The sequence below is a fragment of the Girardinichthys multiradiatus genome, chromosome 21 (assembly GCF_021462225.1).
Source record: "Girardinichthys multiradiatus isolate DD_20200921_A chromosome 21, DD_fGirMul_XY1, whole genome shotgun sequence".
Taxonomy (NCBI): Eukaryota; Metazoa; Chordata; class Actinopteri; order Cyprinodontiformes; family Goodeidae; genus Girardinichthys; species Girardinichthys multiradiatus.
In genome coordinates, this window is record NC_061813.1 from 22,160,363 (window position 1) to 22,183,984 (window position 23,622).

The 23,622-nt window shown below is 39.8% G+C and overlaps 1 protein-coding gene and 1 long non-coding RNA gene across 2 annotated transcripts in view; both read left to right on the plus strand.

Annotated features, from left to right (window-relative positions):
• stau2 (staufen double-stranded RNA binding protein 2) overlaps positions 1 to 23,622 on the plus strand; it is a 126,187-nt gene that overhangs the window by 78,618 nt on the left and 23,947 nt on the right. Inside the window, exon 13 of the mRNA XM_047350369.1 lies at positions 10,852 to 10,965. Coding sequence (XP_047206325.1) covers positions 10,852 to 10,965 — 114 coding nt within the window. The remainder of the gene's footprint in view (positions 1 to 10,851; positions 10,966 to 23,622) is intronic.
• On the plus strand, positions 15,568 to 20,050 carry LOC124858356. The gene is made up of 2 exons (XR_007035809.1): positions 15,568 to 19,390; positions 19,600 to 20,050. It is a non-coding gene; the product is annotated as an uncharacterized LOC124858356 (long non-coding RNA).

Here is a 23,622-nt window from a genome sequence, read left to right on the forward strand (position 1 = left end):
TAAACATATTTAGTATAACATATTACATATTTGTGTTATTTGCTTGTAAATCCTTGCAGACATGTTTGAGAGTAAAAACACAAACAAGCATTGGTTTACGCACTGATCCCTGCATGTTTGTTAAGTAAAGTATTCAGGCTGTAATTGAGACATGCTGACAGTGCGTGTTCCTTTGAGAGGATCTTTCATATCTCCTGGGTTTGTAATGAAAACCTGCATACAAAACTAAGTTGATCAAACCTTGTAAGGCCTATGTATTGCAGGACTTAATAGGTATTTACTATTTAGCCAAAACATTATGGATCTTTTTTGTTGTTTTAAATTTGATAATAGTCTCATGGTCAGATTAGAAATCTTGTAGCGTCATTATGCAATCTAAGTGAGGAGATTAGAGTGACTCCCATACAATAGATTACAGAAACTTGGCCAGCACCAAGGGCGTTCTAGGCAGACAAAAGCTTGAGCCTACCTGTTGAGCCTTTCTTTTGGTGTGATTGGAACATAGACACTGGTGGAACCTCAGACCGACTAAGCAACAGCGTTTTTTCTCATGGCAACTTGGAGTATAGCTGCTGACACCTATTCTAAAGTGTTTGTTTGTGTTATTAATGTGGTTGCCATGTTGTTGACACAATGGATATGTGAGAGTATGGAAGTAGGGCAGAGACAAAAAAAGCTGAAAGTCATAGACGACACATAGAAGATTCTTTTGTTCGTCTTTTCTTATGCCTTGCTTTATAGCTAATCTTTTCTTGGTCAGAAATTGTTCTCTGTATGCCATTTATTTTCCCATGCACATTCTTGAAATGTTTCTTCAGTGTTCCTTCCCCATGATGACATCTGTTTTGTGAAGTTGTGTCAGTCCCTCCTGCAGCCAAAAATCCCTACAAAGTGATGCTGCCAAACCTATACCTACCAGTTAGCATGGTGATCTCTAGCTTGCATGAAGTTCACAGACTTGTGAGTTTCCTCCTTTTGTCCTGCAAATGTATCTGATGACACTTAAATCTGGCTTTTTGTGTTGCTTTTGGAGCAATGGTATCTTTCTGCTGAGGGACCAATTTCTCCTGTCAAATTTTGCCAAACATTTTCTCAGGAAAGATCAGGGCGGTATGATTGCCTTCCCACAAGATTGCCTTTATGTTCCTTAAGCCATTTATAAGTCATTATCTATTTTGAAGACTAATTTATGGCCAAACCTTAACTTCCATTCCTCTTCTGTCTTTAGATGCTGGTGCAATATTTCCATATAATGTTCATACAAAGTGCACCAGTATAGGACTAATTTCTCTGTACCTCTTACCACCATCAGCCAGCAGCTTCAAACTCCAAAACACATTAATCTTTGCAACACAGAACCTGTCACTTTCATGAGTCTTGGCTGGACATTACCATGGTGTTTTTGAAAACATGAACATGGTAACTTAATGCATCTGGAAATTCAGTTAATTGTATAGCGCCAATTCACAACATATGTAGTCTCCAGGCACTTTACAAAGTCAAAGTCTATCTAAGGAAACCCAGCAGACTGCATCGAGCCAATGACTTGCAGCATTCACTCCTGTAGCATGTAGTGACAATGGGCAGTTGCTTGCACTGACTTTGCAACAATCCCTCATACCGAGCATGCATGTAGCGACAGTGGAAAATTACTTTCTATGTGAGAGAAAAATAACATGCTTGAGAAAATATAAAGTTAAAAGCTAAAATAACAACAAATAATGTAAAATTGGAGAGTAGTATGAGAATGTAGCAGAGTGAGAGGAAGTTGTCATTATGTCCTCCAGCAGCCTAAACCTATAGCAGCATAACTACAGAGATAGCTCAGGATAACCTATGTAACTCTAACTATAAGATTTTATCCAAAAGGAAAGTTTTAAGACTGGCCTTAAAGGTAGACAGGCTGTCTGCCTCACAGACTAAAACTGGGAGCTGATAGCTCAAGGATCTGCCTCCCATTCTACTTCTAGAGACTAGGAGCCATCAGCATTCTGAGAATGAAGTGCTCTGTTAGGAATACATCATTCTCAGATCACTGATGTATGATAGAGCTAGATAATTAAAGGCTTTATATGTGAGAAGGAGAATTTTAAATTTTATTCTAGATTTAACAGGAGCCAATGAAGGGAAGCTAAAATAGGAGAAATATGATCTCTCTTTTTAATTTTCATCAGAACCCATGCTGCAGTGTTTTGGATCAGCTGAAGACTTTTAACTGCATTTTGTGGACATCCTGATAGTAGAGAATTATAATAGTCCGACCTTGAAGTAACAAATGCATGGACTAGTTTTTCAGCGTCACTCCTGGACAGGATATTTCTAATTTTGGCAATATTTTCGAGGTGAAAGAATGAAATCCTAGAAACCTGTTTAAAATGGGTTTGAAATGACATGTCCTGGTAAAAAATAACACTAAGAGTTTGTTTTGTTTATTTATTTGCTTTTTACTTTAGTACTAGAGGTCAATTGAGTGCCGTCCACATTAATTGATTGACTAAGCAGTTTCCTTTTCAAAGACTCCGACAAAGACTTCTGTCTTGTCTTAATTTAGAAGCAGAAATTTTAAGTCATCCACTGACCTCTGTTAATTTAAAGTCAAAGGTTATTAAAAATGGTCAGACAGTACAGGATTATGAGGAAATACTGTTATTTCTTTGGGTTTTTTCTGCTTTACTTTCATAACACCAGTGAGTTTCTCTGTGAATAGTGTTAGCCAAAAGTAAAGAAATATCATTCATTATACTCAATTCCATATGTCAGCACAAGGTCCAGAGAATGAAGATAAAAGTGGGTAGGTTTGCAAATGTTTTGAGCAATACTAATTGAGTCTAAGATGGCATTTAAGGCTATATGTAGGCTATCACTTACATTGTCAACATGAAATGTTAAAACCCTCCTCCACAATTACCATATCTTTATTTAACAATAAATCAGATCAGAAGCCTGAGAACTGTTCTAAAAATTGAGAATAACGGTCTGTTGCATGATACAAAACAACAGGGCGGACTAGACCTTTGAAGTTGCAATGGTCCAGAATTCCCTTCCTGATTTCATTAGACTTCCCCTCATGATGATGTTACACAAGAAATCAGTGTGTTTGAGGTGTTAAAATACACCCGCAGGTGTGCCTCGTTTTAACTACCATGTTGTGACTCAGAAGCTTACATAACCATCACATCATCACCTGTACTTTCCCAAATTTATTTAAAGATATAGTAATCCTAATGCAATAAAGCAAAATTAAAATGTCTCTCATTGTTCTTGCACTTAGCAAGATAAATGTTTTTGGTAATCATACCTGCAGTGAAACAGAGAAAGGTTTAGTCTGGTTGTAAACATTAACTCGTTCTAGATAGATCAGCATATTTATTAACATTCCTGGTTATGTTTTAAAGAGATAAATGCTCTTCACTGCTTTTAAAATGTGTCTCTATCCAAAACAACTTATCCAAGATGTCAATCAGCTGAGATACTTTCTATGAGATGGCGGCAGGCTTTACTCTAGAGATGGATTTAAAGAAAAGGCTGGGATGTACTCTTTGCTGAACTGAAATCAGAACTTGGTGTTTGAAATATCATGTTAATGAAAACACTATCCTTGGCGGGTGGCTGGTGTTGATATCCATTCACTCCAGTTCCCAAGATTTCTCACACTTTTACACTGTTTGTTCTCCCCTCTCCCCGCTTCCTCCTTTGGCCGTGTAGAAAAACCACATCAAGCACTGCCGACTACACCTAGTACCTCGTCTGGCAGTTTCTACGCATACATGAACACACCCTTTTTTTTTCTTCCACTTTCTTCTCTCCCTCCCTGATCCCCATTGCTCTCTCTATATCGAGATCAAATGCATGATCTGCTGAAAGCGTTCAAAGACCAACAGTTTGTTTCCAATCTCCTTGTCATCATTTAATTCCTCTGCTGTTTACTCTGGGATTTGCTTTAGAAAATACATTTCGGGGTGGCTAATCCCACCACGTTTTATTTCTGCGGCCCCGATGATGGCTTCCAGCTGCAGTTTGCGGCATATTTGTGTGAAGAGCAATCTTCGAAAACAAGTTTTGTCTGTGGTATAAATCAGACTGCTAATGCTCTGCTGGCTCGTCGCACAGTCTCTGCTCACACGGTGGCCCTCCGTGCGTGCGTTGATGCGCATGCCTGTGTGTGATGCGTCTGCGTGTGTTTAGGAAACCTCAGCGGTGATGTTTTTACGCTGCAATCAAGCCCATTTACAAACCTTTAAATCAAATACCCTCAAGTGCCAGCGCAGCATTTCTACTAATTTGAATATGCCGCATAATCACTTTGCTTTGCCTTTGTTCTGGTGTATTTTGATAGTATTGATCATATTTCATTCAACACTTGGCAGTGGGGCGGTTGTGTGCCATTGCAGGCTTGACATGAAGAGATGCAGGGTGTGTTCACCCTGGCACTTTGTTTGGAACCTGAAACAATAGTTTTCATTGTCTGCATACAAGTTGCTTTTCTCAGAGAAACTCTAGGTCTGCTTTTTTGCACTAGTTTTAAGTTATTTAGTACTCATTGAGCTCTTTCACAAGACAAGTTTCTAAGTGTTCTCATGACTATTTTTTGAGGAGGGGGAAACATAAAAACACAAATTTGTGCTGTCGTTGACTAAATCTCCGTGGATATTTTGTGTTATGCCACCACAACCAAGTCAAAACACTATTATAACACTATTAAAATGTATGTAAAATAGTACAGAAAATATAAAAAAATTGTCTTAAAGTCACACAGCAAAAACTTAAACATCATTGAATGTTTTCTTGCAATGCTTGTTGGTATCAACTGTGATACTTTATTTATAGGGGAATATTTTATGGGTCAGTGCACAACGTTATATGTCAGTGAATTCCTTGACTTAATCTGTACTTTAAATACAATATTGAAGATAAATATTCAGCTGTTTTGGAGCAGAGATGCCTCCAGTTGCAGGATAGTAGATCTCCAGGAATGGAGGAGACCACTGGGTTAAAGTTTTCCAATTACTTAAAGGTTTTTTCTAAAGGTTTTAGCTATTTGTTATTTTAATTTCAGCTGTATAAACCTATTAATATAATGGTAAAAGTGAGCCTGTCCAACAGAGGGAGCTTCATAAATAGGTTTCTCATCCCACATGAAATAAAAGGGAAAGACTTGCTTTAGTTCTGTCTACAGTTTAGCATTTTAGCTGCCTGTTTATTACTAGTTGGGATTTTGCTGCTTTACTTTCATAATACCAGTCAGTGTTGCTGTGAATAGTGTTAGCCAAAAGTAATTTATTAAATCTCTACAGCCATAGCAACAGATTACTGCTTGCATTTGCAATTAAAGCTAGGATAAATCTCTTTTGAAAATGGAAATAACTAACAATAATAACATGATGTAATGAGAATGTAGTCTAGTTTATTTCAAACTGCTTTCTGAGAACTGAAGATCTCTCGGACAGACCAGTCTCATTAGAACCATGATGTTGCTTCGTCTTATTTTATAAAGACTTTAATGGTGAGTGCATTTCAGGAGTTTGTTGAGCCTCTACATCCTGCTATTCCTGGAAACCAAAAGAATATCAACAGACTACTTACACACTCTTGACTCCAATGAAGTGGCTTATTTTCGAGCCTAATTGATCTTCACCAACAATGTCAGCCTTTCTCAGTGGAGGCTCGACAACAATGAAGTCAATGTTATTTCCTGCTAGTTCTACTTTGTTGTGAAACACTTGTATTTAAGCTAAAATAATGCAGCAACCCTCCCGGTAAATGTTTGTTTTAGAAGATACTCTTACAGCATTGTGAAACTCTGTCCTCTTGATCTGTGTGGGCTTTATTTTTTTCTTTCCTGTGTTTGCATATCACCAACATTTCATTACGGATTTCAAATTTTGGGTGTTGACCCACATATTTGTTTACGTAACATAGGTTTCGCCAAGCTTCATAAACATTGACTGTGGTTGGTTTTTTTTTTTTTTTTTGGTTTGTGCATGTTTACATTCGCTCGAATGAAGAGGGCCATTGGAAGATGAGCCATCCAGCTTTGGAAGCCAGATGTCAGAGGTCGCTCCACATTAGTGCCGCCGATCAATTGCAGGCCTTGCATAACTCTCCTGCTTCTTTGTCTCAGAAGGAAGTGGATTAGAGGCTGTGTTTTGTTATGGGACCAGGGATGATTAGTCGGGCCTGTTTAGAATGCATGCGCTCACAGATGCACTCAAAACAGGCGGGCTGGATTTGAGAATAGGCCGTTTGTTTTTTAAGATGCTCATTATTTCAGTTTTTGCCAACTCATCACAAATGAGATGGTCCTGGAGTGCTCTTTGATGCTGGCAGGTCAGTCAACTTTGTTTCCTGCCTTCAGTAAGGAGTTGGTGGTAAATCCTTAAAGCAATCAGACACATTGGCTGCTTTATCAGAAAGCCACCAAGACAGAGAAACCCACGGGTTATTCTTGGTGACCTGCCAATTTTCTCTTGCAACAACAATTTCACTCATTCCCGGAGTGCATCACCGAGAGAAATGGGAAGGAAGGGGGAAAATTCAGAGCATGTGACAAAAAAAAGAACAGCTAAATAAAGCTGGGAAATGACAATGGATGATTCATTAAGATTCAATTCAAAAACAGTTTCTTAATTCCATAGGCAAATTAAAACTTGCTGTAACTCATAGTATGGAGTTTGTTTGTTTTTTAAAGTTACTGTAGATGCTGAGTGCTGTGGGCGGGAACGATCTCCTGTAGAGGTCTCTCTTACAGATCAGATCTGAGTGACTGTTGTTGTATGACAGTCTGACGAAGACGATGCTCATGGTTGTCTGTAATGTTCTTCATTTTATGAAGAGTCTCCAGAACATAGCCTGCCTTATGAATATTGCCATGATGGTTAAACACTGGTATTAATCAGGGTTATTGCAGTGGCATTCAGAAGAAATGTTGGCATAACCTATTTAGAAGGCAAATAATAACTGAATAAGTTAATGTGTTCTAAAATGCGATGTAAGGCTAGAAAGGAAAACTAGTCACATTTTAGTAGGGACCAGGTCAGCACTGTTCTACAAGCATAAGGTTAGTCTGCTTTATTTGTTCCTAAAGCAGTTTTAAATTAACCAGTGTGTTTGGGACCATTGTCCCTTTGGAACACCATGTTTCAACCATCTAACTCCCCCTTTATTAGTCCACCATCTTTGTTGAATGCACCAGTACTGCTGCCATTAAATGATCTCCACAGAATTATTCTGCCACCACCATGCTTGGCAGTAATAACCAAAATAAGACTAGTTGATATATTGGTGTACTGCCTTGACTCATTATCTTCTGGTGGAGAATTCAGTTGTGATTGTTCTGAAACTTTACTAGAGAATTTAAATAGGATTTTGTCTTCATATCACCAAGAGTAAAACATAGAAGAATCTCCTTAGAAGGCTACAAATGGAAAAACTAAATAATGAATATTAATATTTTTTATTGAGGTTGTATCACTTAAGGACCCACAAATCTTTTTTTTTCCTATATTTTGTTCTTTTTCAAAGGAGCAGCACTTTTTTTTTGTTTTGTTACAAGGACCTTCATCAACTAAATATTAATTTATACGTGAAAAGTTTTCAGGGAACAGCTACTTCTTCCAGCACCATAAAAGGGCCTCTCCCCTCAGCTGGACTTTTGACAGTGTGCAACAGATGATCCGAGCAAAGTGCCCACTGTTCAGCATGATTACACCATATATCACAGCCTTCAATCCAAAGACCTGAAAAGCACTTGGGACAGTTACATATAAACACTCCATGCTTTCACACTTAGCTCATTCATATACAGTATTTCCAAACTTTCCAGCATAAAGGATTTGTTACCAAATCATTGTATTGTCACTCTTTTTTTTTGTCTCTTTCTCACCCTTCTTTCTGTCTTTGCCCCCTCTCTCGTTCATGTTGAGGTCTGCAGAATTTATTGGAGATTAACCTGTCTGGGAAGGGTTTTTTTCCATTGCTCACTTTACTACATTCATCATTCATACTCATAACAGATAGCATTCCACAATTTATCACTAGGAGCCCATCTCACCAGCAGGCGTGCGCGCAGGCCTGCTGGTGAGCATGTGCTGTACGTATGCGCTGTATGTAGCATTGCACGGTTGTTCGTGTTTTCGTGGAAACATGTTCATATCTCTCTGTGCTTGTCTGTGAATTACGATCAGGCAGCCAGACTTCCATGTGTCTGGCTGCCTGATCGTAAGTCATCCAGAAAGAAAGACACACACACACACACACCACTCTGGAAGCTTTCAGTCACAGATCGTATACGGCCGCTGCGTGTGTGCGTACATGTGCATGCACACAAGCTCAGCTTGTATAGTCACCAAGTAATGGTCTTGATAAGATAAAACTTTGATCCAGAGAGGAGATTTAGGACACTCGAAGTAAAATAAGCACACATATGCATGCGGAGACTTGTTTTATGACTCGTGCTTTCTGTGATTAAAAGACTTAAAAACTTTTCTGCCAACATAAAATGCAGATTGGGAGCCAGGGCATTCATTATACTTCCATTCAAGAGCTGATATCTATTTTTCCACAAGTCTGTTTTTTTAATTGGACCCTTTAATGTGAAATATGATTTGGTGTCATCATTTTTAACTGAGCCTTATTTTCCGCTGAGTTTGAAGATTACTTTGCACTGTAGAAAGTCTGAAATACAGTGGCTTGCAGCAGTATATATACCTCTTGAACTTTTTCACAATTTATCACATTACAACCACAAACTTTGATTGTGTTTTATTGAGAATTGAAGTAATAGACCAACACAAACTACCACGTCATTTTGAAGTACGATTAATGATGTACATGTTTTTTTTGGTTTTTTTGTATTTACAAATAAAGATCTGAAAAGCGTGTTGTGCTTTTGTACAATCCATCTCAACCAATTGCCTTCAGTAGTCACCTAATTCAATCTCAGCATAAATTCAGCTGTTTTTTGAAGGCTTCAGGAGTTTGTTAGAGAACATTAGGAAACAAACAGCATCATGAAGGCCAAGGAACACAGCAGACAGGTCAGAGATAAAGTTAAAAACTTTAAGTAGAGTTTGGTTATAAAACAATATCTCAAGCTTTAGACATCTTACCCTATGACATCAATCAGAGAAGTAACTCTGGAGGAGCTGCAAAGATCCACAGCTCAGCATCTGTCAGTAGGACAACTATTATACATACACTCTGCAAATCAGGCCTTTATAGAAGAGTAGAAGGAAGAAAGCCAAGAAGTTCATTTCGCAGTTTCAAACAAACTGTGGAAACATAGAAGAAGGTGCCCTGGTCAGATAAGACTAAAACTGAACTTTTAGGCTTGCGTGTAACATAACACACCATTCCTACTCATCGTGGGTGCAGCAGCATCATGCTCTGGGGATGCTTTTCTTCAGCAGTACACATAAGCTGGTCAAAGTTGATGAGAAAAATGGATTAAACTAAATACAAGGCAGTCGTGGATTAGAGTAAGAAAAGGGACCGGGTTGGAGGTTTGGCTTTCAGCAGAGGAGCAGAATCTTAAAATATAGTTAAAACAGTAAAAGAATGGTTTAGATCAGCACATATTCATGTGTTGGAATGAATCAAAGTTTAGACCTAAATCCATTAGAAACTTTGTGTTGGATGTTGACAGATGCTCTACATCCAGACTGACAGATCGTGTCCTGTGTCTGGATGTCCAAGTCTGGTAGAGGAAAAACCACAGAAACAAAAATTTGAAGGTGTAATCGTAGCAAAAGCAGGTGCTGCAAATATTACCTCAGGAGGTTGAACACATTTGCAAACCACTCTTCTCAGATTTTTATTCTCAATAATTTTTGAAAACCTATTTCTTGCACTAACCAATTGTCCACTATTTCTCTGTCGTATAACTAATAAAAATCCATCTAAGTCTGTGGTTTTAAAATGACAAAATAGTTTTGCAAGACCATAGATTATCTTCCAATCCTGCTTGCTCATTATCTTTCTTTATCTCATAAATGTCTCAGTCTCGGTCCTTCGGCACTTCCATCTCTTGGTATTAGTCAGATATTTCCCCTTCTTTCAGTTCCCATAGTTATGTGTGCTATTTATTAAGATGCCTACAGCTGTCCTGGGCATAAGTAGGCCAGGCAAACACATATAAACTCATGCAGGTTCACAGGCGTACACTGGGCCAGCCAGATTACACAGTCAGTGTCACTAAAAGCACTTACATCTCAGGATCAGCCTGTCCCAGAGGAGCAGCATGTCATAACAGTCCTGATTGCACAGCATTTAGAAATGCCTGGGGAGTTAACCTCTCAATTCAGAGAGGTCACTCACGATGTGATCACTACCTCGGATGCCCCCTCTCAACCATACACAGATCCACTTTCGCTTCTTCTTCTTCTCTGTTGCCATTTCTGTGTGTTGGTGGGTAATTGAGCATAAATGCTGTGTGGTTACAATTACAGTTCTTTGCACAAGTATTCATATCCCTTGAACGGTTCCATATTACAACCACAAACTTCATTGTTTGTTTCATTCCAAATATTTGGTTGGGATATTATGTGATAAGCAAACAGAAAGTGGTGCTCAATTGTGAAGTGGAAGAAAGATGATGCAGTTAAAATCTGAAAAGTGTGGGGTGCATATTGCAAAATGGTATAAAAGTGAAGTGACCTGGGAACAAATTTATTCAAATCTGTTGAGGTTTTATTTGCAAAGCATTTTGAAAAGCATTTCCGATCCACCTTTACAATTCTCTCCTATATTGTGAAGGTCTATCACATAAAATCCTAATCAAGATTCTATCTGTGGGATGTCGTGTTTTTATATCTCTTTGTGTTGTTAAAAGAGCATTGTTTGTTACTCCTCTAGGTGCAGTACAGTGATGCACAGAGTGGGAAGGATTTTGTGACCTATCTGACCTTGTCCCCAGTGCAAATGACTTTCCACGGCACCGGGAGCACCCTCCAAGCCAGCCATGACCAGGTATGTGTGCAAAAACAAAGATTCGACCTGGTAGACTGGCTGCTCGCATGTAGTTGGTTTGGATTAATACAACCACACAGGTTATTGGGAGTGGTTCATTGGTTAGGTGCAAGAAAGCAGTTATTGGACTGTTTTTCGTACTGTATTGCAGAGATATTAAATTTATATTGCATTACTTTGAATATCATTAATGTACTAAAGTGCTAAAAATGTTAAGTACCAGATCAAGATAAAAGAGAACTGCAATGGTGTGACAGTAAAAAGAAACAATATTAGGACATTCACAAGACATTGTGATCTGCTTTCATTGTAAGAATATTTGTTTGGGATTTACCACAATATTCTTTACTCTTTGGGTTCCAGGACTTTAACCTCAGACCATCATAGCCACCTGTGTAGTTTTTTATTCTATCAAAGTAATCCTTATGCTGAAATATGTTGGTTCTTCCCAAGTTTGGGGCAAATGCCTCTGTTTTTCCTTCCTCCCTCTAGTTTCTCACTGATTCTCTCTTGCGTACTCCCCTGTAATCAGAAGGAGGCTCTTTGTCTTGCGTTGCCCAAGCAGAAAACCAGTTGCTTACATTCTATCATCTAAACATAGGACACCCCTTTGTTCAGCGGTTATCAAAGCTTTAATAAAGGGCCGGCCCGGCCCTGAATAGGACAGCTGACAGGGGGCTGGTGTCGCCAGCACTAATGGAAAGCCGAGCCAATATAGGGCAGGCAGGTCTGCGTCCTTGGGACCTGTTGTTGCCAGGAGCACTGGGGCATGACCGACTGTTAGAGGAGGCCTTTCTTTTGCTTGGCTTAATACAGTGAAGAGTTCGACCACAAAGGGAGCATCTAACAATAAGGGGTCAACGTCAGCAGCCGCTGAAATCTTGACATATGAACAGACCTCAAGGCGTCACTCTTTTTGTCAGCAACATTATGAACATTTCAGAGATGCTGGAAATACAGTATGTTGCAAAAAAATGATTCTCCATGATCTGTTCCACATTTTGACACATTCGGAATTTTATTTGGACAGACAAAAACGAAGTGGTGCATAATTGTGAAGCAGAAAGGGAAAGGATTGAGGGTAGTTGAAGCTTTAAATAATAAAAAAAAATCTGAAATGTTCTGAATGTGTTCTGAATTTGAAATCAGTCATCCCAGGAGAGCACAAATTTGAGAAGCAGCCAAGAGGACAGGGGGTATCTGTCCATGGTACCAGTATTAGACATGCACTCTAAGTCTTTAGTGAAGAGTGCTGTGAAACCCACACAGCAAACATTTAGAAGCAGGTACTCTGGGGGCTCAGTGAGTAGACCAGGTGCACCATGTGCTGAGTCCTCGGTAAGGCTGTCCTGGTTCGAATTCCTGGCTTGGGCCGTATGCAGCATGTTTTCCCCTTCTCTCTCCACCCACCTTTCTGCCAAATTACTGTTTGTGTGTGGCATATCATGCTGAACACTCCTTCCCAACATTTCACATGGTGGTGGCAGCATCATGCTGTGTAAATGTGTTGCTTCTGTGGGGACAGGGAAGCTTGGCGGAGGTGATGTGGAGATAGATGGAGCTAAATACAGAGCATTCTTGGAAGAAATAGACTTGAGAATAAACTTGACATGCAGTCGGAGATGCAATTAAATATTTTAGATCCATTCATATCGAACATATGCGCATGTGTTTAAAAAACGCCCAAAGTCCAGAGCTTAAACTTATTCATTTATTTACAGACCATCTCTACCTGACTGAGCTCTAACTATTTTGCAAAGATCTGGAAAATATTTGAGTTCGATTTCTCAGGCAAGTAGAGACATGCCCAAGCTCTGGTTTTAAATATTGACTCAGAGGACACGTGCTACCCATGTCACCCACTCACACAGCCACACTCACCTTGCAAATGGACCTCTGCAGGTAGATGCTGTAAATTTAATGAGATAGAAGGGGAATCTCTTTGCTAACAGCTGATTACACCTTTCCTGGAGCCTGCCTCTGTTGCTGCACACACGCTAACCTGCGACAACTCAGGCAGTGTCGACCTGTAGCACTATCTGTGCTTCCGTGAAGGTTTACGTCACGTAGACGAGAGTAACTGATAGAGATCTCTTGCCAAAGGAAATCCTCTGTTTATCTCTGACTGTAAAATATGGAGGGAAAGGAATCCGTATGAACTATCAATGTTCGTAAACACATAAAAAACACAATTATCATTTTGTGACATTCTTTATGTATCTAAAAGTCATGTTTGAGAAACAGAGAATAATCCACCTGACAAAGGAGCTGAGAGATGCTTCATCTTGGATCAGTGAATCAATCAGTGGATCATGTTTTGAGTTTTCAGCTAATAGCTCTTGTATCTGTATTATCTTGCATATTTATCAAAGATGTAATTAAATAAATGGGAATGAATTACGTCTCCGTGACAGGCTTCCAGATTGAGTCATTGGTTAAACCAAAGTTTCCTAAAATAATGAAAGAAATGTTTTTTGTGCAACACTGCAGAAATGTTTTACGAGAGATATAATATGTGATGCAATACAGTATGACATACTGTAGAAATTATTATAAGTAATATCTAACCACACCCATTATAATTTTTTGTTATACATATGAATTTGTCACTAGAAGAGATCCTGGATAAGTTCAGTTATGTTAACTGTAACAATTTAAGGCTGTTTTTGCTTGTGAAGGTCTCATCCCACGCATGTTAAAAAGATTTGGAAATTTAATTAACACAAAGGCTCTAAACCTGCATGCAGTTCTCCAAAAATACAATTACCAGTAACCAATAAGAAAGAATGGGTTGACAGACATAAGAAAGCAAGGTTGGAAGAGTCGGCAGTAAGGCTGAAACAGTTCCTTGAATGATTCAAGCAAGTCGATTACAAAAATTTCTGAAGGCAAATTAACTCCCTTGAGGCTTCATTAAATTCTGTTTAACTAGTCAGCACACTATGTTACAAACGGGTATTTATTTGTGTTGCTCAATGCTCTCATTTCCATTTATGATATCCCACGCTGCTGCTACATTGAGGCCAGGTACGGTTATCAGCTATGGAGGGAGATGGTAAGGCTCAGAGAAAATGACTGAAGGAATTATGTTAAGTGAAACTTAACAGAAAAGGAAACAACGCAGGGCGTGTAAAGCAAAATTCAATTCAATACTTTTTTATTTAAATAGCGCAATGCTATATGTCCTCAATGCTGCAACACTTGGGCAGAAAACATTTACTACAGTGGCGGATGCCCCCACCCCTCCGACTAAGTCCCACATTTCTTATCAATTCCAGCTTCGAAAGCACACCAAGAAAGTCTACAGCGAGAACACTTCTGTAAGAAACAGATGTCTGCAGAAACAGACCAGTGAAAATGAAAGTGAGGTCTGATATATAAAAGGCACTGTTTATTATGCTTGAACTTAGGAGTGTAACTTGACACATAAGTACACTACAAGGGTTTTATTCTATTTGAAAAACATTTTACTTTTTGATGCTTAAAAAGTATCTTTTTAAATCCAGAAAGGCAATGTGCAAGTGGACACTTTATGCACCTTTTTGTTTGTCTCCGTTTTGATTACAGGGGCAGTTTGCGCTGTATTGATGTTAAGCCAACCAGAAAAGCCTAAGCTTTTTGTTTTAGCTACAAATACATCCTTTGCTACAAATTTTGTACACTAAAGACATGCAATGTTGCATTTTAAGTAATAAAATTGTATTTCTTTTTTTAAAGAAGCAATCAAATCATTTGTTTACTTGTATATTCTCTTTCATGTCTTTCAATTACTCATAAAATTGGCTTAATTAGGTAAATAAAAAATCTGCATATTGTGCCAATTTTTTATACGATTATTGATTAATTATCAGGATAATTGATAGAATACTTGATTACTGAAACAATTGTTAGTTACAGCCCAACTTGACAGGTATAAAGAAGGACTAAGGAACGAACACAGGAAGGCTTGACAGACATAAGAAAGACAGAAACGGTTCACAGACAGGAAGGAAGGAAGACTGGAAGATTGACAGACATTAAGAAGAAAGACAGGTAGGCTTGACAGACATTAAGCAGGGAGATAGGAAGGGTTGACATAAGAAAAGAAGAAAGGAAGGGTTGACAGACATTAAGAAGGAAGATAGGAAGGGTTGACACACATAAGAAAGGAAGACAGGAAGGGTTTACAGACATAAGAAAGGAAGACAGGAAGGTTTCACAGACATTAAGAAGGAAGATAGGAAGAGTTGACAGACATTAGGAAGGAAGACGGGAAGGGTTAACCGACATTAAGAAGGAAGACGGGAAGGGTTAACAAACATAAGAAAGGAAGAAAAAAAGGGTTGACAGACATAAGAAAGGAAGACAGGAAGAGATGACAGACATAAGAAACGAAGACGGGAAGGATTGACAGACATAAGAAAGGAAGACAGGAAGGATTGACAGACATAAGAAAGGAAGACAGGAAGGATTGACAGACATAAGAAAGGAAGGGTTGACAGACATTAAGAAGGAAGACAGGAAGGGTTGACAGACATAAGAAAGGAAGACAGGAAGGGTTGACAGACATAAGAAAGGAAGACAGGAAAGGTTTGCAGACATAAGAATGGAAGACAGGAGGTGTTGACACACATTAGGAAGGAAGACGGGAAGGATTGACAGACATAAGAAAGGAAGAAAGAAAGGGTTGACAGACATAAGAAAGGAAGGGTTGACAGACATTAAGAAGGAAGATAGGAAGGGTTGACAGACATCAGGAAGGAAGATAGGAAGGATTGACAGACATAAGAAAGACAGAAACGGTTCACAGACAGGAAGGAAGGAAGACTGGAAGATTGACAGACATTAAGAAGAAAGACAGGTAGGCTTGACAGACATTAAGCAGGGAGATAGGAAGGGTTGACATAAGAAAAGAAGAAAGGAAGGGTTGACAGACATTAAGAAGGAAGATAGGAGGTGTTGACACACATTAGGAAGGAAGACGGGAAGGATTGACAGACATAAGAAAGGAAGAAAGAAAGGGTTGACAGACATAAGAAAGGAAGGGTTGACAGACATTAAGAAGGAAGATAGGAAGGGTTGACAGACATCAGGAAGGAAGATAGGAAGGATTGACAGACATAAGAAAGACAGAAACGGTTCACAGACAGGAAGGAAGGAAGACTGGAAGATTGACAGACATTAAGAAGAAAGACAGGTAGGCTTGACAGACATTAAATAGGGAGATAGGAAGGGTTGACATAAGAAAAGAAGAAAGGAAGGGTTGACAGACATTAAGAAGGAAGATAGGAAGGGTTGACACACATAAGAAAGGAAGACAGGAAGGGTTGACACACATAAGAAAGGAAGACAGGAAGGGTTTACAGACATAAGAAAGGAAGACAGGAAGGTTTCACAGACATTAAGAAGGAAGATAGGAAGAGTTGACAGACATTAGGAAGGAAGACGGGAAGGGTTAACCGACATTAAGAAGGAAGACGGGAAGGGTTAACAAACATAAGAAAGGAAGAAAAAAAGGGTTGACAGACATTAAGAAGGAAGACAGGAAGGGTTGACAGACATAAGAAAGGAAGACAGGAAGAGATGACAGACATAAGAAACGAAGACGGGAAGGATTGACAGACATAAGAAAGGAAGACAGGAAGGATTGACAGACATAAGAAAGGAAGGGTTGACAGACATTAAGAAGGAAGACAGGAAGGGTTGACAGACATAAGAAAGGAAGACAGGAAGGGTTGACAGACATAAGAAAGGAAGACAGGAAAGGTTTGCGGACATAAGAATGGAAGACAGGAAGGGTTGACAGACATTAAGAAGGAAGATAGGAAGGGTTGACAGACATCAGGAAGGAAGATAGGAAGGGTTGACAGACATAAGAAAGACAGAAACGGTTCACAGACAGGAAGGAAGGAAGACTGGAAGATTGACAGACATTAAGAAGAAAGACAGGTAGGCTTGACAGACATTAAGCAGGGAGATAGGAATGGTTGACATAAGAAAAGAAGAAAGGAAGGGTTGACAGACATTAAGAAGGAAGATAGGAAGGGTTGACACACATAAGAAATGAAGACAGGAAGGGTTGACACACATAAGAAAGGAAGACAGGAAGGGTTTACAGACATAAGAAAGGAAGACAGGAAGGTTTCACAGACATTAAGAAGGAAGATAGGAAGAGTCGACAGACATTAGGAAGGAAGACGGGAAGGGTTGACAGACATAAGAAAGGAAGACAGGAAAGGTTTGCAGACATAAGAAAGGAAGACAGGAAGGGTTGACAGACATAAGAAAGGAAGACAGGAAAGGTTTGCAGACATAAGAATGGAAGACAGGAAGGGTTGACAGACATTAAGAAGGAAGATAGGAGGTGTTGACACACATTAGGAAGGAAGACGGGAAGGATTGACAGACATAAGAAAGGAAGAAAGAAAGGGTTGACAGACATAAGAAAGGAAGGGTTGACAGACATTAAGAAGGAAGATAGGAAGGGTTGACAGACATCAGGAAGGAAGATAGGAAGGGTTGACAGACATAAGAAAGGAAGACAGGAAGGGTTGACAGACATAAGAAAGGCAGACAGGAAGGGTTGACAGACATAAGAAAGGAAGACAGGAAGGGTTGACAGACATAAGAAAAGAATACAGGAAGGGTTGACAGACATTAAGAAGGAAGATAGGAAGAGTTGACAGATATAATAAAGGAAGAAAGAAAGGGTTGACAGACATAAGAAAGGAAGACAGGATGGGTTGACAGACATAAGAAAGGAAGACGGGACAGGTTGACAGACATAAGAAAGGAAGAAAGAAAGGGTTGACAGACATTAAGAAGGAAGATAGGAAGAGTTGACAGACATTAAGAAGGAAGATAGGAAGAGTTGACAGACATTAAGAAGAAAGATAGGAAGAGTTGACACACATTAGGAAGGAAGACAGGAAGGGCTGACAAACATTAAGAAGGAAGACGGGAAGGGTTGACAGACATAAGAAAGGAAGAAAGAAAGAAAGAAAGGTTTGATAGACATAAGAAAAGAAGGGTTGACAGACATAAGAAAGGAAGACAGGAAGAGATGACAGACATAAGAAATGAAGACGGGAAGGATTGACAGACATAAGAAAGGAAGACAGGAAGGATTGACAGACATAAGAAAGGAAGGGTTGACAGACATTAAGAAGGAAGATAGGAAGAGTTGACAGACATTAAGAAGGAAGATAGGAAGAGTTGACAGACATTAAGAAGGAAGATAGGAAGAGTTGACAGACATAAGAAAGGAAGATAGGAAAGGTTGACAGACATTAAGAAGGAAGATAGAAAGGGTTGACAGACATTAAGCAGGGAGATGGGAAGGGTTGACAGACATCAGGAAGGAAGATAGGAAGGGTTGACAGACATAAGAAAGGAAGACAGGAAGGGTTGACAGACATAAGAAAGGAAGACAGGAAGGGTTGACAGACATAAGAAAGGAAGACAGGAAGGGTTGACAGACATAAGAAAAGAATACAGGAAGGGTTGACAGACATTAAGAAGGAAGATAGGAAGAGTTGACAGATATAATAAAGGAAGATAGAAAGGGTTGACAGACATAAGAAAGGAAGAAAGGAAGGGTTGACAGACATAAGAAAGGATGACAGGAAGGGTTGACAGACATAAGAAAGGAAGACAGGAAGGGTTGACAGACATAAGAAAGGAAGACGGGAAGGGTTGACAGACATAAGAAAGGAAGAAAGAAAGGGTTGACAGACATAAGAAAGGAAGACAGGAAGTGTTGACAGACATAAGAAAGGAAGACGGGACGGGTTGACAGACATAAGAAAGGAAGAAAGAAAGGGTTGACAGACATTAAGAAGGAAGATAGGAAGAGATGACAGACATTAGGAAGGAAGATAGGAAGAGTTGACAGACATTAGGAAGGAAGATAGGAAGAGTTGACAGATATAATAAAGGAAGAAAGAAAGGGTTGACAGACATAAGAAAGAAAGGGTTGACAGACATAAGAAAGGAAGGGTTGACAAACATAAGAAAGGAAGGGTTGACAGACATAAGAAAGGAAGACAGGAAGGGTTGACAGACATAAGAAAGGAAGACGGGACGGGTTGACAGACATAAGAAAGGAAGAAAGAAAGGGTTGACAGACATTAAGAAGGAAGATAGGAAGGGTTGACAGACATTAAGAAGGAAGATAGGAAGAGTTGACAGACATTAGGAAGGAAGATAGGAAGAGTTGACAGATATAATAAAGGAAGAAAGAAAGGGTTGACAGACATAAGAAAGGAAGAGTTGACAAACATAAGAAAGGAAGGGTTGACAGACATAAGAAAGGAAGACAGAAAGGGTTGACAGACATAAGAAAGGAAGACAGGAAGGGTTGACAGACATAAGAAAGGAAGACGGGAAGGGTCGACAGACATAAGAAAGGAAGAAAGAAAGGGTTGACAGACATAAGAAAGGAAGGGTTGACAAACATAAGAAAGGAAGGTGTTGACAGACATAAGAAAGGAAGACAGGAAGGGTTGACAGACATAAGAAAGGAAGACAGGAAGGGTTGACAGACATAAGAAAGGAAGACGGGAAGGGTCGACAGACATAAGAAAGGAAGGGTTGACAGACATTAAGAAGGAAGATAGGAAGGGTTGACAGATATTAAGAAGGAAGATAGGAAAGGTTGACAGACATTAAGAAGGAAGATAGAAAGGGTTGACAGACATTAAGCAGGGAGATGGGAAGGGTTGACAGACATCAGGAAGGAAGATAGGAAGGGTTGACAGACATAAGAAAGGAAGACAGGAAGGGTTGACAGACATAAGAAAAGAAGGGTTGACAGACATTAAGAAGGAAGATATGAAGGGTTGACAGACATTAAGAAGGAAGATAGGAAGGGTTGACAGACATTAAGAAGGAAGACGGGAAGGGTTGACAGACATAAGAAAGGAAGAAAGAAAGAAAGAAAGGGTTGACAGATATAAGAAAAGAAGGGTTGACAGACATTAAGAAGGAAGATAGGAAAGGTTGACAGACATTAAGAAGGAAGATAGAAAGGGTTGACAGACATTAAGCAGGGAGATGGGAAGGGTTGACAGACATAAGAAATGAAGACAGGAAGGGTTGACAGACAGGATGGAAGAAAGGAAGGAAATGTTAACAGACGGAAGGAAGGAAGGACGGACTAATTTAGGGTTTGAAAAGAGGACTGCAGGGGGGGAAGAAAGGAATAAAGAAAGTAAAGATCTACAGGGCTGAATGGAATGAAGCACTGAAAGAAAGGAAAATGAATTCAATCTTTGAATACGTTGGTGAGTACACCTATCTTTAATGACAAACAGCAGAGGTGTTGTCTGTATACTTTCCACATTGTCTACATTTTATCTAGATGAGAAGCACCTACACAGCAGCAGGACCACACAGCCCTCAGATGCCATAATGCTTGGCCTTGTGCGAACATTCTTGGAGGGTCTGTGAGAGATATATGCAGCTGAATAACATCCGTGCCATTTACTCTGTGCCATCTGCCAAACACATGTGAGCCCATGGGTTTCTTAATGTAGCCTGAAGCTTAAAGGTTTGCTCAGACTTGAGTCCAACTGATAGCAACAGAATTAATGTGACATGTTATAGATTTAAAAGTTGATCTGCATAACTGAGAAAACTGAATTTGACCTAAAAACAAGTGCTGTGAATTGCCTTTCTTTTTGTCCCTGTAAAGTCTTGCTTATGTGCAGAGTTCTTGTATTCAGTTGCATTTATAATGAGATGGCTTCTTGTTAGAAGTGCAGTTTAAAGTAGAACCGTAAGTTACTCAGTCACCACAGAAGTTTGGCTTTGCTGCTATTTAAGTGATCTTTATCACACCAGTTCCAGGTTCCATTCATTTTGTTTATTATAAACTGCAGACAATGGCATTTGGCATTGTTTTTACATGACTGCAAGCCTTTTGACAGACTGATTTCTGTGTTTGCTCTTTTGAGCTGAAATAACTCTCTGGCAGCTTCACCGTGGCGGTGGGGGGGTTGGTCACCAGGGGTGCCAAGCCCCACTCTGCTCTGTTTGAGGTGTCGCTGGTCCAACATGAGCAACACACAATCGAAGATGACAGGGTGACTGTTGTCTGCCACCAGATCCTGTGTGTATTTGGGTGTGTTTGTGACTGCTTTGCGTGCAGATATGTCCTCAGCTGAATTGCCCTGGGTTGCAGAGGCCCCCATCGTCCAGATCATCAGCTGTGGCCTGCTCGGATTTCCTGCGGCAAGAAGCACTTTTTGACTGATTTGACCCGATACATCTTGTGTCAGGATTTAAATGTGTCACAAACAGGTTTTTATTGATTTATTTATTTTCTGTAAAGTTCCAGATCTTCCTGGCTATAAAAATACTTAATTCACTAAACTAGTTTTATTAGAGTAAAAACATTCTTACAGTGCCTAACCTGCCTTACCAAAACACAGTTTGGTCACAGATCTGATCCTTTGACTGCTTCTATATGCAAGTCTTCTGGCTATACAAACTCCCCTAAAGTTAAAGAACAGAACATCAGTTCTGCTAAATTTAACCTTGTCTTGGTAGAGACCGGAAGGAAGTTAAAATCGTATGCAGTGAGCGTAGTAAAAATGTGAAACAAGATGATTTTTTCAGATTAAATCCACACAGAGGTTTTTGGACTACATTTAAAATGCTATGTGTGGCAGAACATTAACCCAGCAGGATCACCCTGAATACGACTGAGTACCCCAGGGTACGTTGTGGGGATACTTTGCTTTAGCAGAACGATTGAAGCTGGTCAGGGTTTAGGGAGCTCTACATCTTTAAATTATCTCTGTCAGCGACGGGTGAATCTGAAACACTGTGAGGAACATCAACATAATATTTACCCATTTCTGAGTAAAACCACACCTTTACTTTGACTTCTTTGACAGTGCCAGCAATGTTGCATTTCCAATCTCCACAAAGGCCTACAGAGACCAATAGAACAGGCAACTGCTGGCCAGGTCTTCAGAGGTCCCCCATGGAGCTTAGCTGAACAGTGGGAGAGGGAGCTGCAGAGGGCCAGAGGTTGAACAAGCCTTGTTTTTGAAGTCTTCCTCCCTGACTGCAGCGCAGACGTTACCCCAGGCTGGGCTCTTCTCAGGGGGTCCTGCTTGAGTGTTACCCAACCAGGGCGGCAGCTGTCGGAGGGCTTCTCCTGCCTGCTTATCTGTCTTGCCTGTCTTGTCTTTATGTACCAGTGTTGTGTAACCAAGCTCAGCACCTGGACGTGTCCTAAATCATTAGAGTGGCAAAAAGATCTACATTTAACCATTTTACAAATTGGTTTAAATGTGAGATGTTTTTTTTTTCAGCAGGTAGCCGATCTAGTTAAACCTAATGGTTTATTTTGTATTAGTGCAATTTTACACCAAGACGTGAAGTCTGGATATTAATGAGGTTATGGAACTGTCAGTGTGTAATATCTATTGAAATATTGACAGCTGGAAAATAAGGACAAACAGGTGTTTTCATCACTGTATTCTGCTTAACCTTCTTCTAGTTCGATATTACGATTAAAAACAAGCCAGAAGTTTTGGGAAAAAACTAAACATTTGCCAGATATCAAACCACAGCTGAGTGAAATGATCCAAGAATCTGGCTCACAGGAGCATTCATCCGTTGCTTCTATGTGTCGAGGCAGGCTGCAAACTCCTTCAGGCACAGATACAAAGCATTACTGAGAATAGTCAATGCAGAGCGCCACTTAAAACTGCAGCTTTCCATAAATGCTTAACAAGGCCTGGACTTTATCGTCCCATCACCACCCTGTTCCCGCCTCAGACTAAGGACAAAGTGAAGCGTCCACCGAGTGATCCATCACTCCCGCCTGTCTTCCCGCGTGCCCTCCTCAGGAAACACCTTTCAGACCAAGAGATTAGAGTGTGACTGGAGAGGAGAGGGGTAGTGAAAGAATGATGGAGGAGGAAAGAGAACGGGTAAACGACTGGAGAGGGATGACAGGAAAGGGAGAGACTGGAGAGGAACTGATTAAGTGGGCACCCTTAAGATTGATGATCACAAGGAATGAGAAAATGTTGGATAGGCATCATGGTCTTTATGTTTTTGCACGCTAGAGGAAGAGATGACCTATGGGAAGAGAATAAACATGAACTTGGCCATTAAAGGATGTGTTGATAGCTTTAAGTGGCCCCTTGGAACATCAGTTTGTACATAAAGTCTGGTCACAGTGTGGAACAAAACATACACTGCCTCAAACATATATATATATATATATATATATATATATATTAGTACTGTGCAAAGGTTTTAGGCAGGTGTGGCAGGAATGTGAAAGCTTTCAAAAATGGAAGTTTTAATCATTTATTTTCATCAATCAGCAAAATGCAGTGAATGAACAAAGGAGAAATCTAAATCAAATCAATATTTGGTGTGACCACCCTTTGCCTTCAAAACAGGATCAATTCTTCTAGGGACACTTTCACACAGTTTTTGAAGGAACTCGGCTGGTAGGTTGTTCCAAAGATCTTGGAGAACTAACCACAGATCTTCTGTGGATGTAGCTCTCTTACATCCTTCTGTCTTTTCATGTAAACCCAGACACACTCCATTATGTTGAGATCAGGGCTCTGTGGGGGCCATACCATCACTTCCTGTAAGTCTTTTTCTTCTTTCTGCTGAAGATAATTCTTAATGACTTTGGCTGTA